Source organism: Plectropomus leopardus, chromosome 12 (assembly GCF_008729295.1).
Source record: "Plectropomus leopardus isolate mb chromosome 12, YSFRI_Pleo_2.0, whole genome shotgun sequence".
NCBI classification, from domain to species: Eukaryota; Metazoa; Chordata; class Actinopteri; order Perciformes; family Serranidae; genus Plectropomus; species Plectropomus leopardus.
Genome location: NC_056474.1, coordinates 23347369 through 23371809, shown reverse-complemented (window position 1 = coordinate 23371809; position 24441 = coordinate 23347369). Strand labels below are relative to the sequence as shown.

The 24441-nt window shown below is 38.0% G+C and overlaps 1 protein-coding gene across 1 annotated transcript in view; it reads left to right on the top strand.

Annotated features, from left to right (window-relative positions):
- LOC121951098 (contactin-associated protein-like 5) overlaps positions 1–20865 on the top strand; it is a 70847-nt gene extending 49982 nt beyond the window's left edge. The window contains exons 17-22 of the mRNA XM_042497319.1: positions 2803–3027; positions 5037–5170; positions 9046–9133; positions 17305–17523; positions 19418–19489; positions 20573–20865. Coding sequence (XP_042353253.1) covers positions 2803–3027; positions 5037–5170; positions 9046–9133; positions 17305–17523; positions 19418–19489; positions 20573–20766 — 932 coding nt within the window. The 3' untranslated portion in view covers positions 20767–20865. The remainder of the gene's footprint in view (positions 1–2802; positions 3028–5036; positions 5171–9045; positions 9134–17304; positions 17524–19417; positions 19490–20572) is intronic.
- Positions 20866–24441: the final 3576 nt, after the last annotated feature.

The window sequence follows — 24441 nt, the reverse complement described above, 5'->3', positions numbered from 1 at the left end:
AGAACTTTTGTTTGTTTACTAGAAAACTGTTTGCATTCAGCGTTACTCACTTAAATGCATTGTGTGTATCCTTCACGTCTAACAATATGTTGAATGCATTTCTTTCTTCTTTAACACCTGTAAAGCTCAAGTCATTGTTAACATCTGTGTCTGCTTGCTAGCAGTCCTACACTTCTTCTCTTTTATGTCCAGTGGACAAAGTCAGTCACAGTCTTTGTGGAGCTGACGTCATTATAAGGGTTCATTCTGTCATATATTTTTCTTTCACTCAAATAGCATTAATGGTGGCACTGCCTTGACCTCCATCCCCTACTATGTGCTTTACATTTACTGTGACTGACTTTTGTATCTCCAAGTTAAGGCTGTTGGGATGTGACAGCTCATGGGTCCTTGATAAGGAGAATGAAAAAATTGATACAAAACATTATCCATCAATCAGGAGATGTTTCCTGAACTTCAGTGTCTTCATAAAGACATCTAATCAGTCATTTATTGCATATAAGCACTACAGCTGCAACAGTTAGTCGATTAATCGAGTAGTCGATTAAATGACAATTGACTGATTAATCGTTTCAGTCATTTTAAAACAAACATTTGCTAGTTCGAGCTTCTTAAGTGTGAAATTTGCCTTTCTTAGTTGTTTATGGTAGCAAATGAAGAATCTTCAGGCTTTGGACAGGCAGATGGACAAAATTAGCAATCTGAAGGTGTCACTTAAAGCTCTAGGAAATTGTGATAAGCATGTGACATTTTATAATGTCATAGCCCGGTGCTTAGGCTTGGCAAAAACAAAGACAATTACCAAATAAAGTGATTTATTGAGCAAAAGTAATCAAAAAAAGGGAACAAGTTTCACAATAGGTACAAATAAACAAGAGAAATCTGTAGGGGGTGGGGGAGAATGTGCTGTGTATCTATTGTGCAGTAAAAACAAAGAAAAGCGAGCAAAGACACAAAGCAAAGGTATGGTCTGCCAGCACAGACTGACTGCTGCTCTGTTTTATGTGTGTGTGGAGCACACGAGGCCCAGGTGTGTTGCATGACACAGATTACACTCAATCAGTTCTGCTGCCCTGGATTAAGAAAACGCGACATAATCAGAGGAACCAAGCAAAGGGGCCATCATAATAGACTAAATGATTAATCGATTCATCTTGAAAATAATAAGCAGATAAATAATTCATGAAAAATATAGTTGTAGCTCTTATGGTGAGTTATATCTATGTACTCCAAAAAGTTGGACATTCAAATTAAAGTAAACACAGTATGAAGAGACTTCTTTCTAAAGCTTTCATGTGTGGCCCTATTTTTTGTTGCTTCTTTAAAAGGTTAAGAATCTGTAACATTTCAGGTAACCTTTCAGTGCACTCTAAACTCATGAAGTAGTACTTAATATAGCTATATATCAGAGTCTTCAATGCAAATGGTGTCTGTGGTGTTTGAGTCTATTTAAGTTGCCTTTTTGATGATAAATTAATTGCACTAATATTGCATCATCGCCTTGAACTTTATATCTGAGTTCAATAAGTTAAGTGAGCTCAGTGATTAAAAGGACTCCCTTTGCCTTCTTACCAAATATGGCTGTTATCTACTACACTTATCTGCATCCACATCAGCAGGCTGAGGGAGAAAAAAGTGCATTTTAATTGCTTTGATGCATCCGTGAAATACTGCATGGATATATTTGGAGCTAAAAACTGTTTTCTGTAATCTGTTGATTTTTTTAAAATTTGTTTTTATTTTGGTATTTTGAGGACAACCTTGAGTGGTAATGTCAAAGATGTTTAGATGCTGCAAATGTCTTAGAGCTAAAATAACCCCAACAATTTCATTATAATATTGAACAAAAGTGGAAAGTTACTGTAAATATAGGAGCTGTGCTCTGACAGGGAAACAATTATTCTCTTCCTGGTCATATTGATCATCTACTCTACTGGAGGAAAAAAACAAAACAGATGCTGCAAAGTGATATAAATGGTGTTTATGCAGGATGAAAAGTCAATGTATTCCACTTCCAGCAAATCTATCAATAAAACTAAAGTAATAAACTGTGGTGAAAGACTTTGCTGTCATTAGGGCTGTGAATCACAGCAGCATTTTAATGCTGCAGAGTCCTACTCTGAAACCATTTCTGAGTGGAGATACAAGAGTGGAACACAATATTATGAACATGCAATATCTGGACTGTGACTAAATACTTACAGGTTCAGTTCCTCAGAGTTTATTACCTGCAAAGCATCCTGTACAGTTATCCTTTTGGCAGATTTTCTGCTGGATCTTCTAAAAACTGCTATTATAATGTATGTTTAAAATGAAGTCTAACATTAAGACCACCTGAAAAGGTTTTTGTCCAGTTCCATTTGGACTTCGGTGGTTTTCATTTGTGGTGTGAAAGTGTCCTAAGTCATTGTTAATGAGAGGGAGTAAAATCCCTAAAATATTATATAGAAACAAGAGAGAAAAAGTATTCAGGTCTACCTCCTTGATGAAAAATCAGTGGTAGTACTCTTGATGTGAAAACATCAAAAAGCCTCCATTTATCTTTCAAGATTCAAGAGGTTTAAATTTGTTTGTAGTCTGCATGAGTCAATGGCCAGAAATGAAAGCTTTATTGGCTTTTGCATGCTCCATCTTTGATGTTTGTTCTTTGAAAACAAAGTTGCCGCACTGGCAAAACAAGGCTTTCATATATCTATATACCAAAATCAGCTTTCATTTTCCCCCTCCATTTCTGACATTGCCAGATAAAAAGCCTGTGATATGACCTCTGTAACTCCTCTGTGGCTGTGTCTCTTCCTCCAGAGGTGTCGGCCAGCTTCAAGTCAGGGACGTCAGTCAGCTACACCTTCAAGGAGCCGTACGAGTTGAGTAGGAACAGCAGCGCCCGGCCGTCCTCCATATACTCGGACATGACGCTGAGAGGGGAGAACATCTCCCTGAGCTTCAGGACCAACCAAAGTCCCGCTTTGCTGCTCTACGTCAGCTCCTACTACAGAGAGTACCTGGCCCTGCTCATCAACAAGCACGGTGAGGAGGCTTTTATTTTGAAGGAGTTTGACGATTGCACAAGCTTGAGCTCCTTAAAGGGTTCCCACTTAAATGGAAAATCTGAAAAAAGTATTCACAATTACATTTTCCTGACCTCGAAAAGTCATGGAAATAGTAAAAATCATTTGGAATGTTTTGGAAAAATCATGGAATTGTGTTGTGTGTAATGAATTTAATTACATTAATCATTGACATAAAGGTAAGTTTGTTTTGTTTTTGTTTTTTTAAAATGTTTTATTCTTTTTTATTGTTTTTATAGAAACTTTAAAAAATGGGCTTTTTAAAATAAAAAAATGAAATTGGGTAATTAGGATTATTTTTCTGTCTTTTATTTTTTTGGCAATTTTTATAGACATTTAATTTATTTATTTTTCCACCAATCATCATCATGTTGGACTGTGAAATTAGGTTTGAATAGAGTTTGAATCTTATGTTTAAAAAAAATGCCAGGCAAGTGGGGCAAGGGTGATTTCATGACCCCCCTCCCCCGTTCGCCTTCTTCTCCCTTGCAGTCTTCTTTCACCCTCTTAACACCTTTTTTGCATTTTTACTCCCCCATCCATCCCCTTCTACTTAATTACATCTCTTTATTTCCCCTTTTCCTTCTTGGTTGTTCATTTCATTTTCTTTTATATTATTCTGTTCACATTTTCACATCTAAAATGAAAAATCTTGTCGAGGCTTTTCCTTTCCGCCTCTCATCGTTCTCGTGCTTCCTCAACTTTTTCAATTACTTTTCTCTGTTGGCGTCTCCTCCCACCCTCTCATCTTACCTCTCCTCCCGTCTTCCTCTCATTTCTGTCATCTTCTCCTGATATCGACCTCTCCTGCTTTCCTTCCTCCTCCCTCTCTCCTCCTCCTCATTCTCTGCTGTGCTCTGAAGCTCTACCAGATCAGGATCTGTCAGATCTTTCCTCTCTCCGGATTCAGCCCATCAGCCTCTGCTGCTTTTTAATCCATCCAGCCTGGCAGGCTACTATGTTTTGTCTCAGGCTGGAAAAAAAGTCTTCTCACTCAGATCTGATTAGTGATGCTGAGGGGATAAAATTTTGGTGGGCTGTTAATGGGTGGCAGGTCAGTGTGCCACTGAATAAAACAGCAGAAAACTTGCTGATGTGTTTTATAAACTTTTGTGTAAAATAATTATGTTTGGCTTGTAAGAGTAGTAGGAGGCACTTTGTGTTTTAAAATTACATTTTCAGCATCAAGTAGTTGAATAAAAATTGCACTTTGCTGCCAGATTAGCTGTAAATGGATTTTTTTCTGGTGTTAATGACTCAGAGAAAGCTGATGGACAGCAGGGCATTAAGGGTTTCATGCTGACCGTGGAGTTGTCAGGTAAATGCACTTAAACTGAAGTGTCCTATTAAATCCCTGAGAGCTTTCTCCTGTTCAGCTCATTTCTTCTTTCTATTCCCACTCTGCTGCAGTTACACCTACTTTCGCCCAGATGCAGAAATTCCTTGTCAATCACTTAAGGCCTGTTTTCAAGGATACATGCATTTATTATCAGCTAACTGGATGAGCTCTTGCACCCAAATAATCCCTTCCTGGGAAATATGCATTCGTAATATGAAAAAGAAGAACGTAGCAAGTCATAATTATGAAATGCTCTTTATGTAATTAATTACTATACTTGAAAAGTATAAAAAATTGTTAATATGTATGCATTTTAAGGATGTGTAATTTCTTATCCTTATTATTAATCTTAAAAGCCCAAAGACATCACAGGGCTTTCATTAAATCTGCTCTTAATCCTCCAAATGTTAGGAAAATTAATTAGATTTGGAGTTGTGCTATTAATAGGATTAACTCCTAATCCTCTTAATATGGAAAGCTTTATTTACGCAGATACTCATCATTGAGATTCATTATCGAAGTGAAAAATACATCTTTAAAGATAGGTAAAGATTAGAGAAGAAGACCCAAATGTTTTCATTAAAAGGAAAAGTCTAAATTGGAAAAACTTTGTGTGTGTTTGTGTGCAGATAAACTTGAGGTGAGATACAAGCTGGACAGCAGCAGAGATGCTGAGGTGTTGAGGAGCAGAGTGAAGAGCGTGGCCAATGGACAACTACACACCATTACCATCAGAAGACTGACGGACTCTGTGACTGTGCAGGTAACAGTGCACACACACATATACTCATTATTTACAAAATATACCTGCAGGTGCAGAGAATTCAAATAGTACATAATATTCTGGTAGATTGTCCATTTGTGCATGAGTGGCAAAAGTTGTGAGCGTTGCAGATGATTTCAGTCTGACAAAAGAATCGTGTGACTGCATTTGAATGTTTAATAAGGATTTGAATGTCAGTAATTATCAAAGTAATGGTAAATGGACTTGCACTTGTATAGCACCTTTTTGGTCTTCCAATCACTCAAACAGCTTTTACATTTCAGCGCCATAACCACCCATTCATACCCTGGAGGCTGAGGCTACCATACAAGGCCACAGACCATAGCCATGACAATAATCAGCTTGAGTTGATGTCCACCCAATTTCAAGACTGAAGAAAACCACACACTCCCTCAGTATAAACTAGTTTTCCATCCATTTTCTCAGTATATAATAAATATTTCATTTTTTTAAAGATGTGGCTAATACACATTTATCTTCCTTTTGTTGTTAAAAAAGTATTTCACTGATATAAAGAATGTCCTCACATAAAACCAGGGTGTCTATGCAATAGAAGGATTCAATTTTTTTTTTTTTCAATCGGTGCTATATGACCGAAGATAAAAGAAAAAAGGACTCTGATATTCAGTTTTGCATAGGCAGAAAATATAGCTACCAGAATGCACTGCGCTGTAGATCAATGAATGCTCACGCTGACTGGTGACATAATACTTAGGTTTGACACAATGACAGCCGGCTGGTAACAAACATTCTCGTCCTACAAAAGTGCAGCCTGTAGTTAGAGCAACAGCTCGAGAGCCAGTGAAACTCCATGGGATGACTCAAAATTTGGCATCCGGTGGAGTTTCGTCATTGTTTTGATACAAAGTCGGTTTAAATCGAAAAAGTATTCCTTTATTGATTGTGACCACCGACCCACCTAATTTTGTGCAAGAGATAAACAGCTAGCCACACCAGTGAAAAAATGGAAGCTGTAGAGATTATAAACTGAACACAGCCAATGCTGTTAAGCAGAATGAAATTTCAACAACCATTTTCCAAGTCTACAGGTGACGACTATTCTAAAGATTTTGGATGAAGTACCCTTTTAACTTGTCATCATTTATTGCATGTTTAAACTACAGAATCATACCAGTGAAGGTGATTTTTATCTCCATACAAATATTTAAAGACATTCTAATGATCAATTTTGTGCTGAAATGTTGTAGCCAGTTAAATTTAACTGGCTGCACATGGTCGTCTTCGATTAACTGCCTTTTCCTGCTGTGGAAACAGGGACAGTATCTCCAAGTAGATGAAAACAGTTTCCACATTTTTAGCTTTTTCACACAAAAAATAAAACAGATTTGGCAGTTTAAATTATTTGTTTTCCCACTTTTAAGATAACAAGTCACCTGCTTTCACTCATGAAAATATACATTAAAATGTTAGAATACTGGAAATTATGATGTACCAGAGACAATAGATCACGTGTGTGTTATGTAATTTTAGTCAGTAAAATGTAGCCAGTAAACAGAGCCTCCTTGTACTGTGTTGGTCCAGCAGTGATAATAAAGCCTCAGTGATGACAGCAGAGGTACGGCAGGGCAGCAGGGACAAACTACACATTAGTGGAGCTTCAGATGAAATATGAAGCATCTTAATCATATCTGGGTCTACTGAATGTCTTATCTTGTTAACAACAGCCTCAGATGATGTATGAGGTTAACTTCATCTAAGCAGGAGCCAGCAGCCTGAATGTCTGTATAATTATCAGCACCCCGAGATAAAAAACAAGGTGACCTCATCTTGCATGGGTGCAGCCTCCTGATTCACCGAGGCTCCAGTGAAATATGAGGTGTATCTCATCTTGCCAGATTCCATCATATTGAATCATTATGTCATTATCAACATACTCTGGGGACATCAGGTGAATGTCCACAATAGTTTCAGTGTGCTGTTCCCTGATGGCCAGTAGCCTACAGTCTCCACACTGGTCTCTCATGTGGACACTATCACATCCTCCACCATGAACAGATGTCCCATTGAAAAATGACTCACTGAGGCCTATATCCCTCAGGGCTACCAATACACTGTGTCCTCCGTTTTCCTACCATTTTCAGAGAGGACAGTGTCCACTGTTTTCCTCTGAGGGTTTCCTGTTGATGTCACAGCATGCTCCAGTTAGTCCCAGTCTGTCCAGACACCGGAGGACAAACACTCCAGGATATAAGATGTGGAAACTGAAATAAATAATATCAATTTAAAGCAAAGATTTTTTTCCCTGGAGCTTATTTTTCAATATTAGAAAAACAGGACTGACCACTTCCCTGACTATTAGTATTTTATTCATTAACATATATATTTTCTCTGAAGTTTTCCGAAAAACTCTGTATGTGGTCCCATCCAATGTGCAATTAACCCACAATTTTAATTTCAGTGGTGACATACACTAGAAAAAGTAATACCATTCTCACTAGACATTGTTGTACATTGTGTTTTGTTTTGCATCGTTTGCTAATTAGAAGATTAATATATCTAGATCTGAACTGGACTTAAGAACACTACACACCGAGAGCGTGATGAATAAACACGAAAATAGGAACTCTACCCCTGTACTACCGGCGATGTGAATTTGCAGCAGATGCAAAAGGTCCGCTGTTGTTTGACGCTGTGGCATGATGTCTGTTTGCTGCAATTTTATTGGGTAATGCTTTTAGTTGTGGTGCAAAAGCTCAGAAAAAACAGGCTTAGTTGTGGAAAAATTGTGCCACATTTTTTTGCTACATAATTTGTGTAAATATTTGTAAAAACAAATATTTGTTAATGTTCACCTCTTTTCTTCTTCATTTTGCAATGTCTGTCTGCGTTGATTACTATGGTTCTGCCAAAAATGGGTGGAAACGCGTGGGTTGGTTCTTTAGATAGCACCAAGGTTCCAAGAATCCTGAGTACCAGAGCTAACTTGGTGGAAAAGGGAGCACTGAACTGGCCTGCCATTCCTTATGAGATGGTTTGAACACATTAAACTTCTTTCTACTTCTAACCAACGTCAACTTTTGTCCAACCCCCCTTTAAGTTGAGTTTTAATACATCTAAACAAGACTTCTGTCCACAGGGGCTCTACTCTGCAGCTATTATTTCATAATTAACTGCTAAACCACAGAATGATGTGACATGAAACACTTGTTTTTCTGTTGAACTAAATCAAATGAGATGAAGAATGAAAAGGAGTGTAAGGGCAGACTAAAGGCTTAGGACATGCAGGTCTTTCACAGCAAATATGCAATTTGGAAAAAAACATTTACGATTAAGTGTATGACCCCTGCTGAGTGTTTTTGAGTTTCAAGTCAAGTGAAACCTCACTGAAGTAATCAGTATTGAAAACTTCTACTTCAAAAAGTCAAATGGGACTAAAAGTAAAATATTAGACAAAAAATAAGTGTCTCTTCAAGCTTTGGTGTCATAGGGCCTTTAAATGCTGAAGTTTGAAACTTCCGTTTTGCCTTTGACTAGCTCTCCTCTCCACAGCCACATGGTCAGACTCTGTAGAGAAGCCCTCATTAAAATAATCTCCAGTGGAGAATTTCACCTCGGATGACTGAATGTTTTCCCTGAAAGTGTGGACTCTGTCGCTCATTTCTCCCACTGAGCTGCTGAGATGAAACGAAGGGAAAGCTGAACACTGTTCTAAAAATTCAACTATAAACGAATGAGGTTCCAAATACAGACATCCACAGTTTTTGACTTCCACTCTGAGAAAACAATGACACAAAAGTCAAAAAGTTACTGTTTTACTTTTTAATTACTCTAGTGAGGCAGCAGGAAAAAAAAGTTGTACTAACAGTTATTATGACAAATGTTGGTTGTTTCAGATCGACCAAAACGCCAGAGAAGATTTCAACCTGACGTCAGATGGAGAATTCAATGCCATCAAGTCGCTGGTGTTGGGCAAAGTGCACGGTAAGTGAGGCTACAGTAAAAGCAAAGACAAGGCCCTTTGAGTTAGAAAGCACTCACACTTACAAGACTTACACTCATTTAAATAACTTTGAGATGTTTGGCCTCATCTAGCACTCAGCATGTGCTTTCTGATGAAAATCTGCAGGAATAAATGTAGCCAAACCTGTCAGTGCTCAGTACTATAAAGTGATTAATATTTTCATCTCTGTACTAAGTAGTGCTGAGTCAAGTAAACAGAAAACTACTTGAGATAGTAATGCTGGATTTAATGGCATAGTGTATAAGTGCTGTTATTACACTCTCAACTGGCGGCCACTTTTAGAGCATGTTGTAAACGGGTGGCGTTTATGTTCATGTTTTGTTCTCCCCAGCATCCAGATCACCCTATGATGAGGTTATTAAATCAATATTAAGCTCACTTTTGCATCATACATACATTTATTTTCTCTTGTCTGACTAACTTTCTGATCAGTCAGCCTGGTGTCACTCTCAGGGTGTCAAAATATGCCACTTGGGCAGTGTCCCTGGGGTCACTATAACAACAACATTGACACTGTTTAGCAGTATTGCACAATTAGTGCTCAGTGCAATGAAAGTCCACTCAGTGTGGGTAGAAGGGGAGGTGCATGGTTACAACAAATACTGGACACCGACTGGTGTTCGAATCTGAGAAACAACACTGGTTGCAGCGTTTGTGCAGCTCGAAACTGAGTGTTTTTTAGTGACACATGGCTGCCTTTCCAACTGTGTTTGTGCCAATAAAAGCTGGGTGTTTTGTTGCAACATCTGCAATCTTTCCTAACCATAACCAAATAGAACAAAAAAAAAAATGTAAAAACTATATCACAATAAGTTGTCGATAATTTACTTAGATAAGCCAAATATTCAGTACATCAGTACATACATTATATTTCCTTACTTTTGAGCAGCAATTACTCACTTTTTATTTTTCTCCAACTATGACCAGGTTGCTGTTTGGGTGGTTAACGGGTAGGTCAACACCCTCTTCAAAAAAAAAAAAACAAAAAACAATAAAACCTACCAACGTCTGGCTTTTGTCCTTAGCGGAAAGGTTGCAATAGGCTTTTATTTCTGGGAAAAATTACTGTGCAGTAGTCACAAGTATTTATCAACTCCAGCTCCTAATGGCAGTGATGGAAACATGACACCTAAGAGTACACGCTATATTTCGCCGAATTTCCAGCACAACTGTTCATAACTTCTGCAACTCTTTATTGTCTTACACACATTTTGTTCATCCCCTTCCATACAGCGCTCAAACATTGTTCCAAATTAGTTAGCCCTATCCCTGATTTTCGGCACATTAGTGAATAACATGACACACCAGTTAAAAAAAACAAAAAAAACATGTCATACTTTGTACTAGCACACACTTCTTTGAAAGAAGTCTATCACCTATTTTTAAGCAGGTTTTCCTGCATTTTGAGAACATGCATATCTGCGTTAATACTGGTGGAAAGTGGGTATTTTTTACTTCTCGCCTTGCTGCAGTGATGTACAGGCTTACTCCAGAACCCTGTGATGTCACTGTTGGGTGTGATTACATGTTTCACCTCTGACCACAACCAATAATGATGCTGGCTGTGGTCAGAGGTGAAACAAATCTTGAAATGTACAACCAAAAAAGGCAGGGAAATGCTGATTTTCCACCTGCAGATAAGTTATATTAAACTTCACTTGAGAAGTCTATTTTATGGGATTTGAGTTGGGGTTTTTTTCAATTGTTTATAGAAACATATTTGTTATTCACTTCATTAGATATATTGTCCAGAAAGTCAGACCATTTGGTCAAAGCTCTCTATGTTCACAGACCTTCCCCCATGTTGTTACAGCAGTGAACAGGAGTCCATTTAATGGATGCTTTATTGCAAAGTGTCACCAACATGAATGGTTTTAGTGCCTAGCTGTGTATTCCTGGACAGGGACCTGTAACAGAGTCAGGGTGAGACAGTAATTGGCTCCGTCATGGCTCCATCAGAGGCGGATGGAGATATAAGCTGTTAATAACATGAGGGGCTGAGAGGCCGCAGGCTGCAGTCACAGCTCTCTGATAAGACAGACACAGCATCTGCACTGTCAATTTTAAAGCAAACGCACTGGCTGCTCAGTAGTAAAACATGAGTCAGCTATTTAAAGTGGCTTTCATCTGCACTTAAGTAATACCAAATAAGACAATGATATGTCTTGATAAACTGTTTAATTTCTTGGGTTTAGTAGTTTATTAAATTAGCTCGTAAACTACACTCTTACAAGATTCTGGTTTAGAAAATATGCAGAAGTTTACTGATGCTGTTGTAATATGGCCCTACACATAACATATTTTCAGAAAGAAACATTTCAGGTGTTGGTCTGTACTGTGCTGAGGTTGAGCATTGTTTAATGAAAAAGATAATATCGTATGATCATTATTTTCTTTTTTTATTGATCTGCAGTTTAAGTTTCATGTATTGTGTGATCACAGCCAGGTTTCAGTTCCAACTAGTCCAAACCAACCTGTGGCGACCTTGCTATGGGTTTTGGCCGCCTTCCTTTGTTCAGAGAAGACCTGCAGTCCTGACGCGCTACAGTTAAACGATCAGTCTGGCTTGGATTGAACAGAAGATTTATTGCTGTCGATGGTGCAGTGTCCATAACAAAAACGTTAGCACAATTAGGCCTTTACTGTAGTATGAAAACAACAAAAAGAGAGAGCGGTCCAAAAACAATACAGCTCTCCCCTGTCTCATCAGTAACACCTGTCCCTTGCTCCTCTATATTTCATTTCCGGGGAGGAGGATCTCATGATATAAACATTTACTCAGTTAAAATAAAACATAAACTTAGAGCCATTAATTTTTTCAGCATCCATAATGCAATATTATTAATAACAACAATAACCAACAATAACCAAAACATGCCGAAACGACTAACACAAACCAAAAACCTTTTTGTTGTACCATGCAAACATGTTTATTTCTGCTGTAGGGGCATTTTTAGCATGGGAGTCTATGGGGATTAACTCCGTGTGAAGCCAGCCTCAAGTGGCCATTTAATGAATTGCAGCTCCTTTTACTCCCAAACTGGCTCCATTTTCAGCTTTAGAGGTTGCCACTTGGATGCGTTTCTGTTGCCTAAACTGAAGAAAGAAATATATATATAGGCGACAAGGCCATGAAGCCCGGCGTCTATGTTTGTGTCTCCAAGTATCTCGACTGGATCGAGGAGACCATCAATGACAATTGAAAACCATTCACCTTAAACACGTACTTTTACAAATGTACTGCAGCGTGACTGCTGTTGCCTGATATTATTTGATGTCACAGATGATTTTGTTATCTGTTGTTGAAGAACATTGAACAGATCATGTTCCTGGTTTTAGCATTTAAAGGTGTATTTCTGTAAGAGCTGAACAATAAAACATACAATGGAAATAGGGAAGTCATGCGTTTTAGAAAACACACAAAAGAAACTACTTCTTTGGTTTCAGCTATCTATGCACACAAAGACAACACGAAATAAAAATAAGCCAAAAGGTAAATATATATTAAGAGGAAATAAATATATTTCCTCTTTTTTGAGGACATTTTTGATGTTGCCATATTTATAGACTGGAGCTGTAGAGGAGAGAGGGATGGATCTGTCTCACAGACTGTGGTAACACCTCACAGACAGCCTCAGTCAAAGCAGCCTCAGCCTTAATTATGCAGAACTTTGAGCTTCAAGAAAATGTAAACAGGTCAGTGATATAAAAAGCCCCTTGCAGTTTTCATGACAGGGAACTAGCTATAAAGATCAAAACTGTATTGTGTAGCAGGCTTTAAACTTGTTTATTTTTGCTGTTCAGTTTGTCATTTTAACATGGAGGTTTATGGGGACTGACTGGCTGATCAAAGAACTGCAGTTTCTGGCCCTTTCACCTTGGCATCATTTTCTGCTCTGGAGGTTGCTATTTGCATGAAACATCAGTGTGAGAATGCACTGTGTGAAGTATCTCGATGTGCTTTTAGTAGGCAATCTGTGTTTAAACAGAAGTCTGTCTTCCAGTATTCAAAATTGGAGCAGAAGAACACACAGACTCTACTCTTTCACTCAACAGCCTTAAACTGAAACAAAGTCAAGCATCTCTGTCAGCACCAGTGTCAAACAGAAGTCAGTGTCTGAGATTACTTTATATACAGCTTTGCCAGATCCATACAAAGCATCCTATTGGGTGATTCCCTCTTTCAGTAATCAGGCAATCATCTCGGTCACCTGTGACTCCACCTGTCTTCACTTAGCAGTTAATCAGTGCCATCCTGTGAGCCACCTCAGTGTGCCTCTTGTAATGCATTTTACACATCAATCAACAATCACAGTTTTTCAATCTGTTTTAAAAGCCATAAATCCAGATTTACACTTCAATTTGAGGAAAAATGTGCTTAAATCTGCATAATAGTATTTTTTAAGAGCACAAAATAGAAAAATTAAATTCTTTGTTGAAACAAAACAAAGGTCATTCTTCAGCATTTGGTGGACACGATTTTGAATTTGCATTCAACAAAAAAGACATGATTATGTTAAATAACTATGACAATAAATAAATACATAAATTCATAAAAACTTCCCTTTAACTGTGTTTATTGTTATGATTGTCTTGGGAAGTACAGGACCACAATGGAAATATGTTATGTTAAGATTTAGTGTCATACTGTCCAAACGTCATGTGTTTTTTACTTACTGTGTATTTTATTTACTCCTTTCCTACTTTCTCTACATATCCCAAGTTTATATAATTATAAGTATATGTATATCATAAGTATATATTTTTTTTAAGACAGAATAAAATCAAACTAACCATATTGTTGCTATTTTGAGGCTGAGGGTAACAAAATCAATATTCTTGCATTGATCAATATTTATATTATATATGAGGAGAATTTTATATTCCTGAAGCTTTTAATGATTGATATGCTCTTTAAATCTAAAATTACCATATATGGAAGAGACAGGAAGTGTCCCAGGTGCCTCAGCTGCTGATTACTATTTGGGAACCACACCTGTGGGAGGTGTAGTCAGGTCTATAAAGTGAAGTGTTTCAGTTTAGTCTCGGTTTGCTCTGAGAGGTCTGACACACTGATCTCTTGACAAGCACTATTTCACAAAATGATAGGGGGAATTGTTCAGCAATATGGTAAACTGTGGAGGAAAGCTATCACTGTTTACCTTCACAACCATGCATGAAATAGGAAATAATGCCTGTCAGCACTGAAACATTGAAAGAAAACTTAGTTGGATGTAAATTAAACTTAAAATCATCCTCCGTGGAAACATGATCAGTGATAAAAAGTTCTTTTAGATCAACGTGGCATTTCTGAGACTGAAGTAAGAGAAAACAGACTTTGTCAATAACAGCTGAATGATTTGATATGTTGAGGAATAATTAAAAATGATTGCCCATGAGAATGAATATTTCATTCATTTTGTTTCAATTGCTGATTCCTAGTAGTACACAGATTTCAACATGTAGTCTAAAAGTCTTGTTTTATTCATGTTTCACAGCAGTTTGTCTGCCTGCAGATGCATCTCATCCAGACTGATTTAACTTCATTTGAGGTTCTCCCACCACTAAATTTTAAATCACAGTCTTAAAGGATTTCAGTTCAATCCAATTTTATTCATAAAGCCCACTGAATATCCATATCAGTTGAAACATAATTAGAGGTTTAAAAGAACTGAATGTCATAAAACTAAATAAATCCACATTTTGTGAGGCGTGCACACCACATATCTTATAGAGTATAAGGAGAATATAAATTCTCCAAGATCTTTTGTCTGTTTGGATGTAAATCTCCAGTATATTGTAACTCAGCACAGTGTGTTTTAACCCTGTCATGTCAGCATGTGACCGCCCTCACCTCTGTCAAACCAGAGGAGGCAGAGAGTTAGAACGGGATCACAAAAACAGCAGGAAAGTGGGGTTTTCTGTCATTTCCTGTCAACCCTGTCATCCATCAGCCAAACTAATGGACCCGCAAGGAATACAGGGAGACAGAGAGGGGGAGGGAGGTGACGGAGTGAAGAGTGTATCAGCTGAGAGGAGCTTACAGACTGCAGTAATGTTTCCTGCTGCTCTCATCAACATGCAGATGTGTCCTGGTGAAAAACAGCGTCACCTCTCAGTCATCTGAGCAGACACTGATGCAGCTGCTTACAGCGGTAATGTCGGCCTCTGCAGCTGCTGTTTACACTGTTGTGAAGGAGCTGAGGTGAATGATGAAGGGATTTAAGTCAATACAGTGAACAGATAGAGGTGAGAGTGCACATCTGTCTTGGGGAGTGACAGATGCAGACTAGAGGCAAAATCATTGACACTGTGTCTGCTGTAATGAGGGTGTGTGTGTTTGGCCTTCTTTTTGATTGGATGGTGATGAGCATTATGGATCGTGACCCCGATGTCAGTTTGTGTCCCACTACTGCACTGAGTGGAACAAACGGAAAGCATTGTAGTCAGCATAATGAATGACTATGTTTACAGGGGCTTCATCAGCTAAAGTCAATTTACTGCCAATAATGTTCCCACAATGAGGGATAACAAGAGAACCTGCCGCAGAGTCAGTGGGCCTGTTAGTGTATGCCATAGCCTTGGGTATGTATTGTGTATGTGTTAAGACCCTTCCTGACTCATTCAGTGTAAAGGCCCAGAGACACCAAAACAACAAAGAACACATGGCGATGAAAGCCAACCACTCACTTCCTCACGTCACCTGTGTCTCAGCCAAAAGTTGTGAATATCCCGTAATTGGAGATCCAGCAGCCATCTGGCAAGCACATTTTGTGCCTGTGTGAGAAAAAATAACTCTCCATAGCAGCAGGCCATGGTAGTTTGTAATCGGCATTCAAAAAGGGGCATAGAGCAGTTCAAGACTCTAGTTAGCCAGTTAATGCATTATTGAAAGAACAAAAGGATTTTATCTTGCGCTAATAAATGATAACACAAACAATTTCAGTTTCTACTGAAGAGCTCAGTGGCTAAGAAATATAATTTTACCTCAAAGTTTGTTTTGATCTCATGACCTCTTAACTAGAGCTGTTTGTTTGCTTTCCTCATGCCCATTTTGCTCCTAGTGCCCTGAGCTGATCTGCTAATAAGAGAGATTTCATTCACCGTCAGGCTCTGACATCTCTGCTCATTCAACATGCTGAATCAGCCCCCAGAAAAGTTGCTAATGGATAACTAGTGCTAACAGTGTGGGGGAAACCACCAAAAGAAGGGCGACAGACCCCCACTGCTGGCCCAAAATTGATCATCAGCCAACTGTCAGCTAGTGGTATCCCAGGGCACTAAGTCTGCCAGGATTTGAATTTATGAATAAGCAAAATATTTATTAACATTCTCACGTGTAGATTCTAATCCGATGTCACTGCACTGGCACCAGAGCATCTTGAAGTTGTCAATGTGTGGCGGTTGCCCTAGAAACAGTTACAGCTGCCAAAACATACATCAATGCCAGCTGAGAAGCATCTGTAAATTATATATTTTGTTTTATTGAAATGTATTTATTAAGTCATATTAATTAGATTTTTTTCTATCATGAATGCACTGAGATTCTCCTCCACTGATGTTAAACTATTTCACAACACAGAGACACCCTTTAGGAAGAAATAAGAATTATATCCAGGAAAAAAAAAAAAAAAAAGCTCCATTCTAAAGATAATGTATTTTACTTTGAATGGCCTGTAAGTGTTACTCCTAACTATGAATAAATATGTAAATATGCTTCTTACATCTCAGGTCTGCTCCATTCACTCCATCAGTATGAATGGAAAATATTGTATTTTCAACCTGTCAGGACTGTGTGTGATAAAAGCATTTAGTCAGTTGTTTGCACCTTGGAATAAAGTGATTCTGTCTCAAACCAAAAAGAGAAAAATCAAAGCACTGTGCTATTACAGGTAAACACCAAATAACATGAAGATGCTGTTGATTACAGAGACAACGAGCAAGATCAAATCAAGGATAAAGTTAAACTTCACCATAATGTTTTAACTATACTGAGAGAACTTTATAAAAGTGGAGAGCAGAATAAGTTTTTTAACGTTCAGAACTCTCTACATTTTGTAATTTGTTCCCTTTTCATGCAGTTTACAACAGTGATACATATTCACCTCTCTCATTTCATTTCTTTCTACAGGGTCCGATGACTTGGATCCAGACCTGGCCAGGTTGGCGTCTCTCGGTTTCGCAGGTTGTCTCTCGGTGGTTCACTTTAACTCCATCAGCCCTCTGAAAGCTGCTCTGCTCCACCCGGACACCAGCCCTGTCATCATTAACGGACCTTTAGTCCAGTCCAACTGCGGCTCCTCAGCTTCAGCCAATCCCTATGCAGCAGAGAATACACCCCACCTGTCAGGTAGGACAGGGAGAGTTGGTTAGGTTAATTCAATACAACATTTTATATTGAATTACTGTATTTTCAAACAGGATGGTGAGGATACTTATTAGGGTTAAGTCTCTGTTTATGCATATGTCACATTATATATCAAAAGAAAGGTCCACCATGTGTCTTAAATATTTATTTGCACATCTAATAGCTGCCATCCTACAAAAAAAAACAATACTAGAAGTTTTAAAAACAAGCCAATAGTAATTATAGAGTAATAACATTTTATGACCTTTAAAAAAATATGAGACTGGATTCATAAAATGCAGTTGTCTAATTTTCTCATATTAATAAAATTCTATGAAAAGACCAAAACCAACAATAAATTGATCCCACTATTGCCTTTGTAGCCAAAGCCTGATATACTTATTCCTCTGCGCCACAGTGCTGCACATGAGAAAAGTTTGCCTTCAGGGCTTTCTGCCATAAACCCAGTCATTTTCCCCCCAACCAATCCCTTTCTGTCAGAAGGCTCTGAAAGTAAACGCCCCCAACAGCCACCGAGCTCCATAGCTTTCTTAAAACTGTTAGAAAACATTGTGTTGCACCATGTGATGTGTCCCTTCATTACCATGAAGATAAATACTGCACTGTATTTTGGATCAAACCAAAATACACCTCACTGCCAAAAATACTCACTAGAGGATGTAAAAATGTGATAAAATTCACTGCTGAAAACAGTCCCAAATAATTGCGATTATTATTTTGAGTAGCATATTTAAAAAAAAAATAAAATAAAATACAGTGCACCGCTTTTTTTTTTAGAAGGTTAATTTTCCTTTCTTTTCTTAAACTGAAACCATATATTTCTGAGCAGTTTTGGTTGTCAGTGTTGAGAGGCAGACTAATTCACTGTCCATTTAGGTTGCTTTTTTTTTCTTAAATGTATTTGTTGACAATAGCAAAATGTACAATATCATCTGCTTTATCCTTTAAGTACTAAAGAGGAAGCCATAGTCAGTGCAGCCGACAACAACAATGGTGCAGTGTTGTTTGCCAGAGTGGGAGTCATTAAAGAAACTTTGGTTCACTTGTCAGGCCTGAAGCCCTTATTATGTAGCATGACAAGCTACACTGCTCAACTCATTCAAACCTGCTATGGTATTTGCCTCTGTTTATGCTTTGTTCATCAGTGCATTTGACAGCACAATTGGTCCAGAGCTCAGAATACAGCTTTAATACTTGTCACGGAAACCACAATAACAACTTCAAATTGTAAAATTAGGTTGTGTATTTACGTAAGATGTTGAATCTACTGTAGTTAATGGCTCTAAAACAAGTTTATAATGACACACTGTGTAATGTAACTGGTAGTGTTACATTAGTCAACACATCTTTCTATCTGCTTCAAGGTTTTAGTTTTATAACAGAGTAGCTTGTGTTTCCTGTTGTCTTTCCATTTCTGTGTTGAAACTGCAAGAAAGCCATTTTTCCAGCTCATAAAGGGGCTCATTAATTACATTCCTTGTTTTTTGGAGACGTGATAAACTCTTTAATTCATTTGGACCACAGAGGAGAGTTTTCTATGGGATTGTTTTCCTCTGGGCTCATCCAGTTTGTGATGCCTTATTAGTTATTTGGAGAGCTGATGTAGTATTCCCCGTCTACTCTAAATTATGTTCAGATCTTGCGTCTGTATTTTTCTGTGTCTCTTTATGATCTGTTTACTGTTTGTCATTTGTCCTCTCGTTTTCTAGGAGTCCTTTATCTTTCCTTCTAATTGCATGTTGTCTGGTCTCTTAACTCTCCTTTCTTTCATTTCTTTCTTACTCTCTGACATCTTCTCTCCAGTTTCTTTGTGCCCTTTGTTTTTTTTTTTCATTTTTAATCTCTTTTCCCCCTCTGTCTGCTTTCTCTGCTGTAGACCAGTCTGGTTCAGTGGGTTCAGGTCAACCTTTAGTCAATGCCATCAGGACTGACTCCGCTCTTATTGGAGGTACTGAACATTTTCACCGTATTTCGCTGCACTAGAAAAAGAACCTGTTTCACCCTGTTTCACTGGGATCTTTGCTATTTGGTGCACTTTTGACAATCATTGTCAATTATATTGAATTTCTTCTATCAAATCACTTTCCTTGTTTTGCTCTTAGATGCCTTTTACAACTACTTCACCTTAAATTACTGAAAACTATTTAAAATTATCATAATTATCTATTTAAAAATTAAGTAACTGAATTATTTTAGTTTTAAGTACTTTTCCATTTTTTTCTTTCTTCTATTTTTATAATTTTTAGGTGATTTTCTTGTCCCTTTTTTTTTTTACTAATGTCTTACCTATTTTGGATAATGTTCTCAGGTTTCTAAGGGTCAAACTAGGTGACAGAAGATGAAGCTTAAAGGTTACATGTCACCTTTGCTGGTGTGAACAAAGTTGTGGACAGATGTTTAGCTTTAAGAAAGCGTAAAGTGATGTGCCAGGCTAGAGTTCATTTAAAACTAATTTAAAACTTTGTTGCTCTGCCAGCACAGATTGATTCAGACTGAAGACTGAAAAGGTTCAATCTATAATCGTGTAGATAGAAAAGGTGAGACCCAGAGAATAGTCATTTAAAACTGTCCATTAAACCGGCCTGACTCTGTCTCAGTGCACAAAGGGCAGCTCACCTAATTAAACCTATGCAGGAATGACTTGCTGATGGGAAAACTTTTTTGCTTTTATCTTAAAAAAAACCCAAAAAAAAGCATGGTCTCTTTATAAAGTAATGTGGTATTAAATTGATTTCAGATGTATTTTGGAATTCCAATTAAATGAAGCCTGCTCTCATATTCCCAAATGTGCTCAACAGAGCAGAAGAGCCCGATAGATTCGAAAGATTTAAGATGGTGTTTAATGTACTTTAAAGTTCGATTAGCAAGATAATGAAAACATTAGGAAATTAAATGGCAGTACAATGGGGGAGAAATAGGCAGATATTTTGATCTGATTTCAGATTAGTTAAAGTTTCACTTGTATTAAAATTGGAGAAGACAATTATCTTATCTCAGCCTTTTACATCTTGAAATATCCTCTACCTTGCAGGCATCATAGCAGTGGTGATCTTTGTGATTGTGACCGGCCTCGCAATAACTGCCAGATTCCTCTATCGGAGAAAAGAGACATATCGAAACCAGGAAGTGAAGGGAGTCAAGCAGGACAGCCCAGATTTCCCTTTCAACAACCAGACTGACTCCCAGAGCGTCTCCACTGAAAACCCAAAGGAGTATTTCATTTAAGTGGAGGGCTGATGACCTGATGAACTGGCAGTTGCAGACTGGGGAGTCCTGCCACACCTCAGAGCCACTCAGAGACTCTGCTGGCAGAAATGGCTCCACAGCATGGCAAACAAAAAAAAAAAAAAAGAACAATTCACAGTGTTGTCTCTCTGTTCCTTTACTGTAAATTTTGAATATACTGATACGAACAGGCAACAGTGTTGGACTTATGAGCTGTCGATATCCTTGTTTCAACTGTAAGTATAAAAAAAATGTAAATGTTGAATTAATGTCTTTGTAACAATCTCTGGCTACTGTCACATATTGATATGTTGGAAATAATGAAGGTGTCAGTATTTTCTATGGTGTATGGTTAAGGAAGCCAGGCCCTCTTGCGGTTGAGTTTTCCTTTGAAAGAGATGGGTAAAGAGAAATTGGCAGGAGGTTATTTTAAATCCCCTTGAAGTTCCATTTGGTTGTGATCAAACTTTTTACAAGGTCGCCCACTAACCCTCCAGGGATATTTAACAATGTCTTCAACCTCCAGCAATTTTCTTTCTTTTCACCATCTGTCCTACTTACTTCCAGTTTTTAATCCCTCTTTGAAGGTTTAAGCTTTCACATTCTGTTAGATCTTTGGTGAAAATTCAAGTAAATGTACTTGATGGAGGGGGAAGTTTCTCTCACCATATTACAAAAATGATTCCAAATTTGAGTTTGGCTGCAGATCTACTAAGCTTTAAAGTTATAATCTTTAAAGCAACTGTGATCAATATTTCTAACAATGTATGAGATTACAAAGACAAAACAATATTCTATGAAAGAAGTTGATCATAGTAATAAACTCACACAAAACTGTCACCAGAATTTGCACTTACCCTCAGCTTTGTAATGAACTTCGAGTTTAAGCTTATTGTTTTGATTTCAGGCCTGTAACTTTACTTTTTGGTTCACTCTCATAGCATCAGGCAGCTGTTTTTATCAACAAAACAAAAAAAACCACTAAACACTGCCTTACAAGCACTGAACAGCAGACAGACAGACACTAGCTGGTCAACAAAAGGGAGCATTTTGCAGCTAAGGTGACAGATATTTCCCTCAGGTGCTGGTAGAGACCAAAATCAGAGCTAAATAAGGCAGTGAGCAATGGACTTGCTCTCATTGTGTGGCCAGAAACATGACTCACTGAGTCAGTTATAATATTGTTCCATTTATGCTGGATGTATAAATACGCAACATTTTTGCAAACAAGTGTGCCACTTTAACTAAAAAGGTGATGATGTTTGTTGTTTACAACTCGTTTCTGTTGCCCCTATGTGGCCAAAAACTATGATATTGCATGTTAGTCTAGATTTCACTAAATGCCCCTGAATCTTATATATTAGTGGTGCGGATTGCAAATTGCAACCCGCTGAAACTTCTTCAGGAGGTTTTCACTGGGAATTATCAACAGAGGTTCCTCACTCTACCAAACAACCTGATGCAAAAACAAATGGCTGTCTAGAGCTGGTGTTTGGTTTGTGTGCTTTGGGCCACTGTAGACAAGGATCCCACATGGAGATGTAAACAGCTCATTCTGAGGTAACAAAAACTCTATGTTTCCTATTTTAAGTGATTATACACAAAAGAAAGAAAAAAATCCTTTTTGCTAATATATCCCCCTTAATCCTACACACTGGACCTTTAAGATGTCATCGCTGGTTGATTTGTCAACACCTTTGGCTGAGGGCTACTTGCCCCCTTGCGCAGGTAGTTTGTCAGAAATTAAATAAAGCCTCTGTATTTGTATACAGTACAGCCAAACAAAGACATTGTCAGGAAGCATAGGGAGGTTATTTGAATCCAGGGTGGAAATGGCAGACTCTGCTACTATTGAAAAGTATCTATGAAACATAAATACATTGAAAGGCTATTGCTGAAAAAAAATAAACCAACTATCTATAATATCAGATATGAGCTTTGATGTAGTGAAAATCTTAAAAAATATAAGCACTAAGCAGTTTTGAGAAGCATTGAACTTAGATTTTGTTTGAAGCTCATAAGGATAGGCAGTCAGAAAGATGTGATAAATAGTTAACCTTTACCCGACACACAGTACCACAAAAAGGTTCATTAAAACTGCAGACACATCTGGAGCCTCAAAAGGTTCATCTGAAGCATATTAAAGTGGCCTCTCTTATGTAATGTTGCTTGAGAAAGGCTTGTTTAAACAAAGTCAAGCCGCAAAACTCCCACAGAAACTGCCACCAGAGTGACTTCTTGCCTTCCCATACTTCAAACAATTTTAAAAACTTTGTTCGATTAATACTAAGCTCCTAGTCTGAATTCATTTATAAAAACTTTTATATGTAAATGACTTTGAATGTTTGTTGCAGTGAAGGTTTGCATTTTCTGAGCCATAATCAGTGTATTGGTAGACTGACACAGGCATTCCGTTTATTCTTGTCCCCTTTATTTTCTAAACATGGTAGCATTGACAGAAAACCAAATCACATCCATGATCTGTGATCAGTTCTAGACTTGTGTGTGGTTCCCTCAATTGACTTTACATCCAGTTCACTTTGCTTTTTCTTTCTTCCCTACTTAAAAGTTTTCTCATCCCTGCTGTATGCCGCCTGCTGGGAGCGTCCCCTCTCAGCTCTCTAAATGTCTCTGAAGAGTAAAGCTTTTAACACTGACAGCAGTGTCGACTCTCTAACACTGCGGCTGTCTGTCACCTCGTTCACTGCACGCAGAGACAGTTAATGTGTTTTTGAAATGCTAATCTGCTTCGGTCTGACAGGTGGATTGTGTGTGACTCGTCAGAGCAGAGAGATGATCAGAGTGAGGCAGAGAGATAATCCGAAAGATACTGTCAAGCAGACATGAATATAATGAAAACAGGCTGATATTAACACTTGAGAATGAAGCAAATCCCCCCCCATGTGTTAATTCAACCCATGTGTCAAGAGTGCTGCTGATAGAGGGAGGGTGAGACGCAGAAAGACGATCGACAGCAGCTGTTTTTCAAACATACACCACTGTCTCTCTGCAGGACCTCAAAGCACAGATGGGATTTTAATGACAAAAGTTGCTAAAACTTCAAAGGGTGTCTTTAAACTGTGTATTTTAATTTTTACCCAACAACAACAAGCGAACAGCAGATGGCAGCCATTGTGTTTCTGTCACTGGTGTTAACACGTCCTTATCTGCAGCATCTCTGCTGCATCAGTCCTGCAGCAACCCCCTTAACTCAGTGAGGACTAAGAGTAACCATGTCCACACAGATATCAGTGCAACCAGCAAATTTGAGAAGTGCTTTGAACAGAAGAAAAAAAAATTAAATCATGTTGTTTTGATTTATCATAATGGGTCAGAGAACAAAAATTGACCAGTTTCTACCATGACACTGACACACTGACACAGGCTTGGTCCACTGTTCTGTCAAACAATTATCAGTATACAGAAAAACAACGTCAAAACAGCTGCTTATTTTGACTTTTCTATGTGTACCTGTATACCTAAAAATATTTTGACATTGAAGTTTACCAGTTAGGTTTTGCTGAAGGAGGCTTGGTTTTTTTTCTGGTTTGTAGTTAAGCTGAATGGTTCTCGGTGTAACTATAATGGTGTAATAGTACATAGAGTTGGTGGTCGGCGAATAACATTGATGTCAGTGAGTTTGAGTGACATGCCATAAAAAAAGAAGAAAAAAAA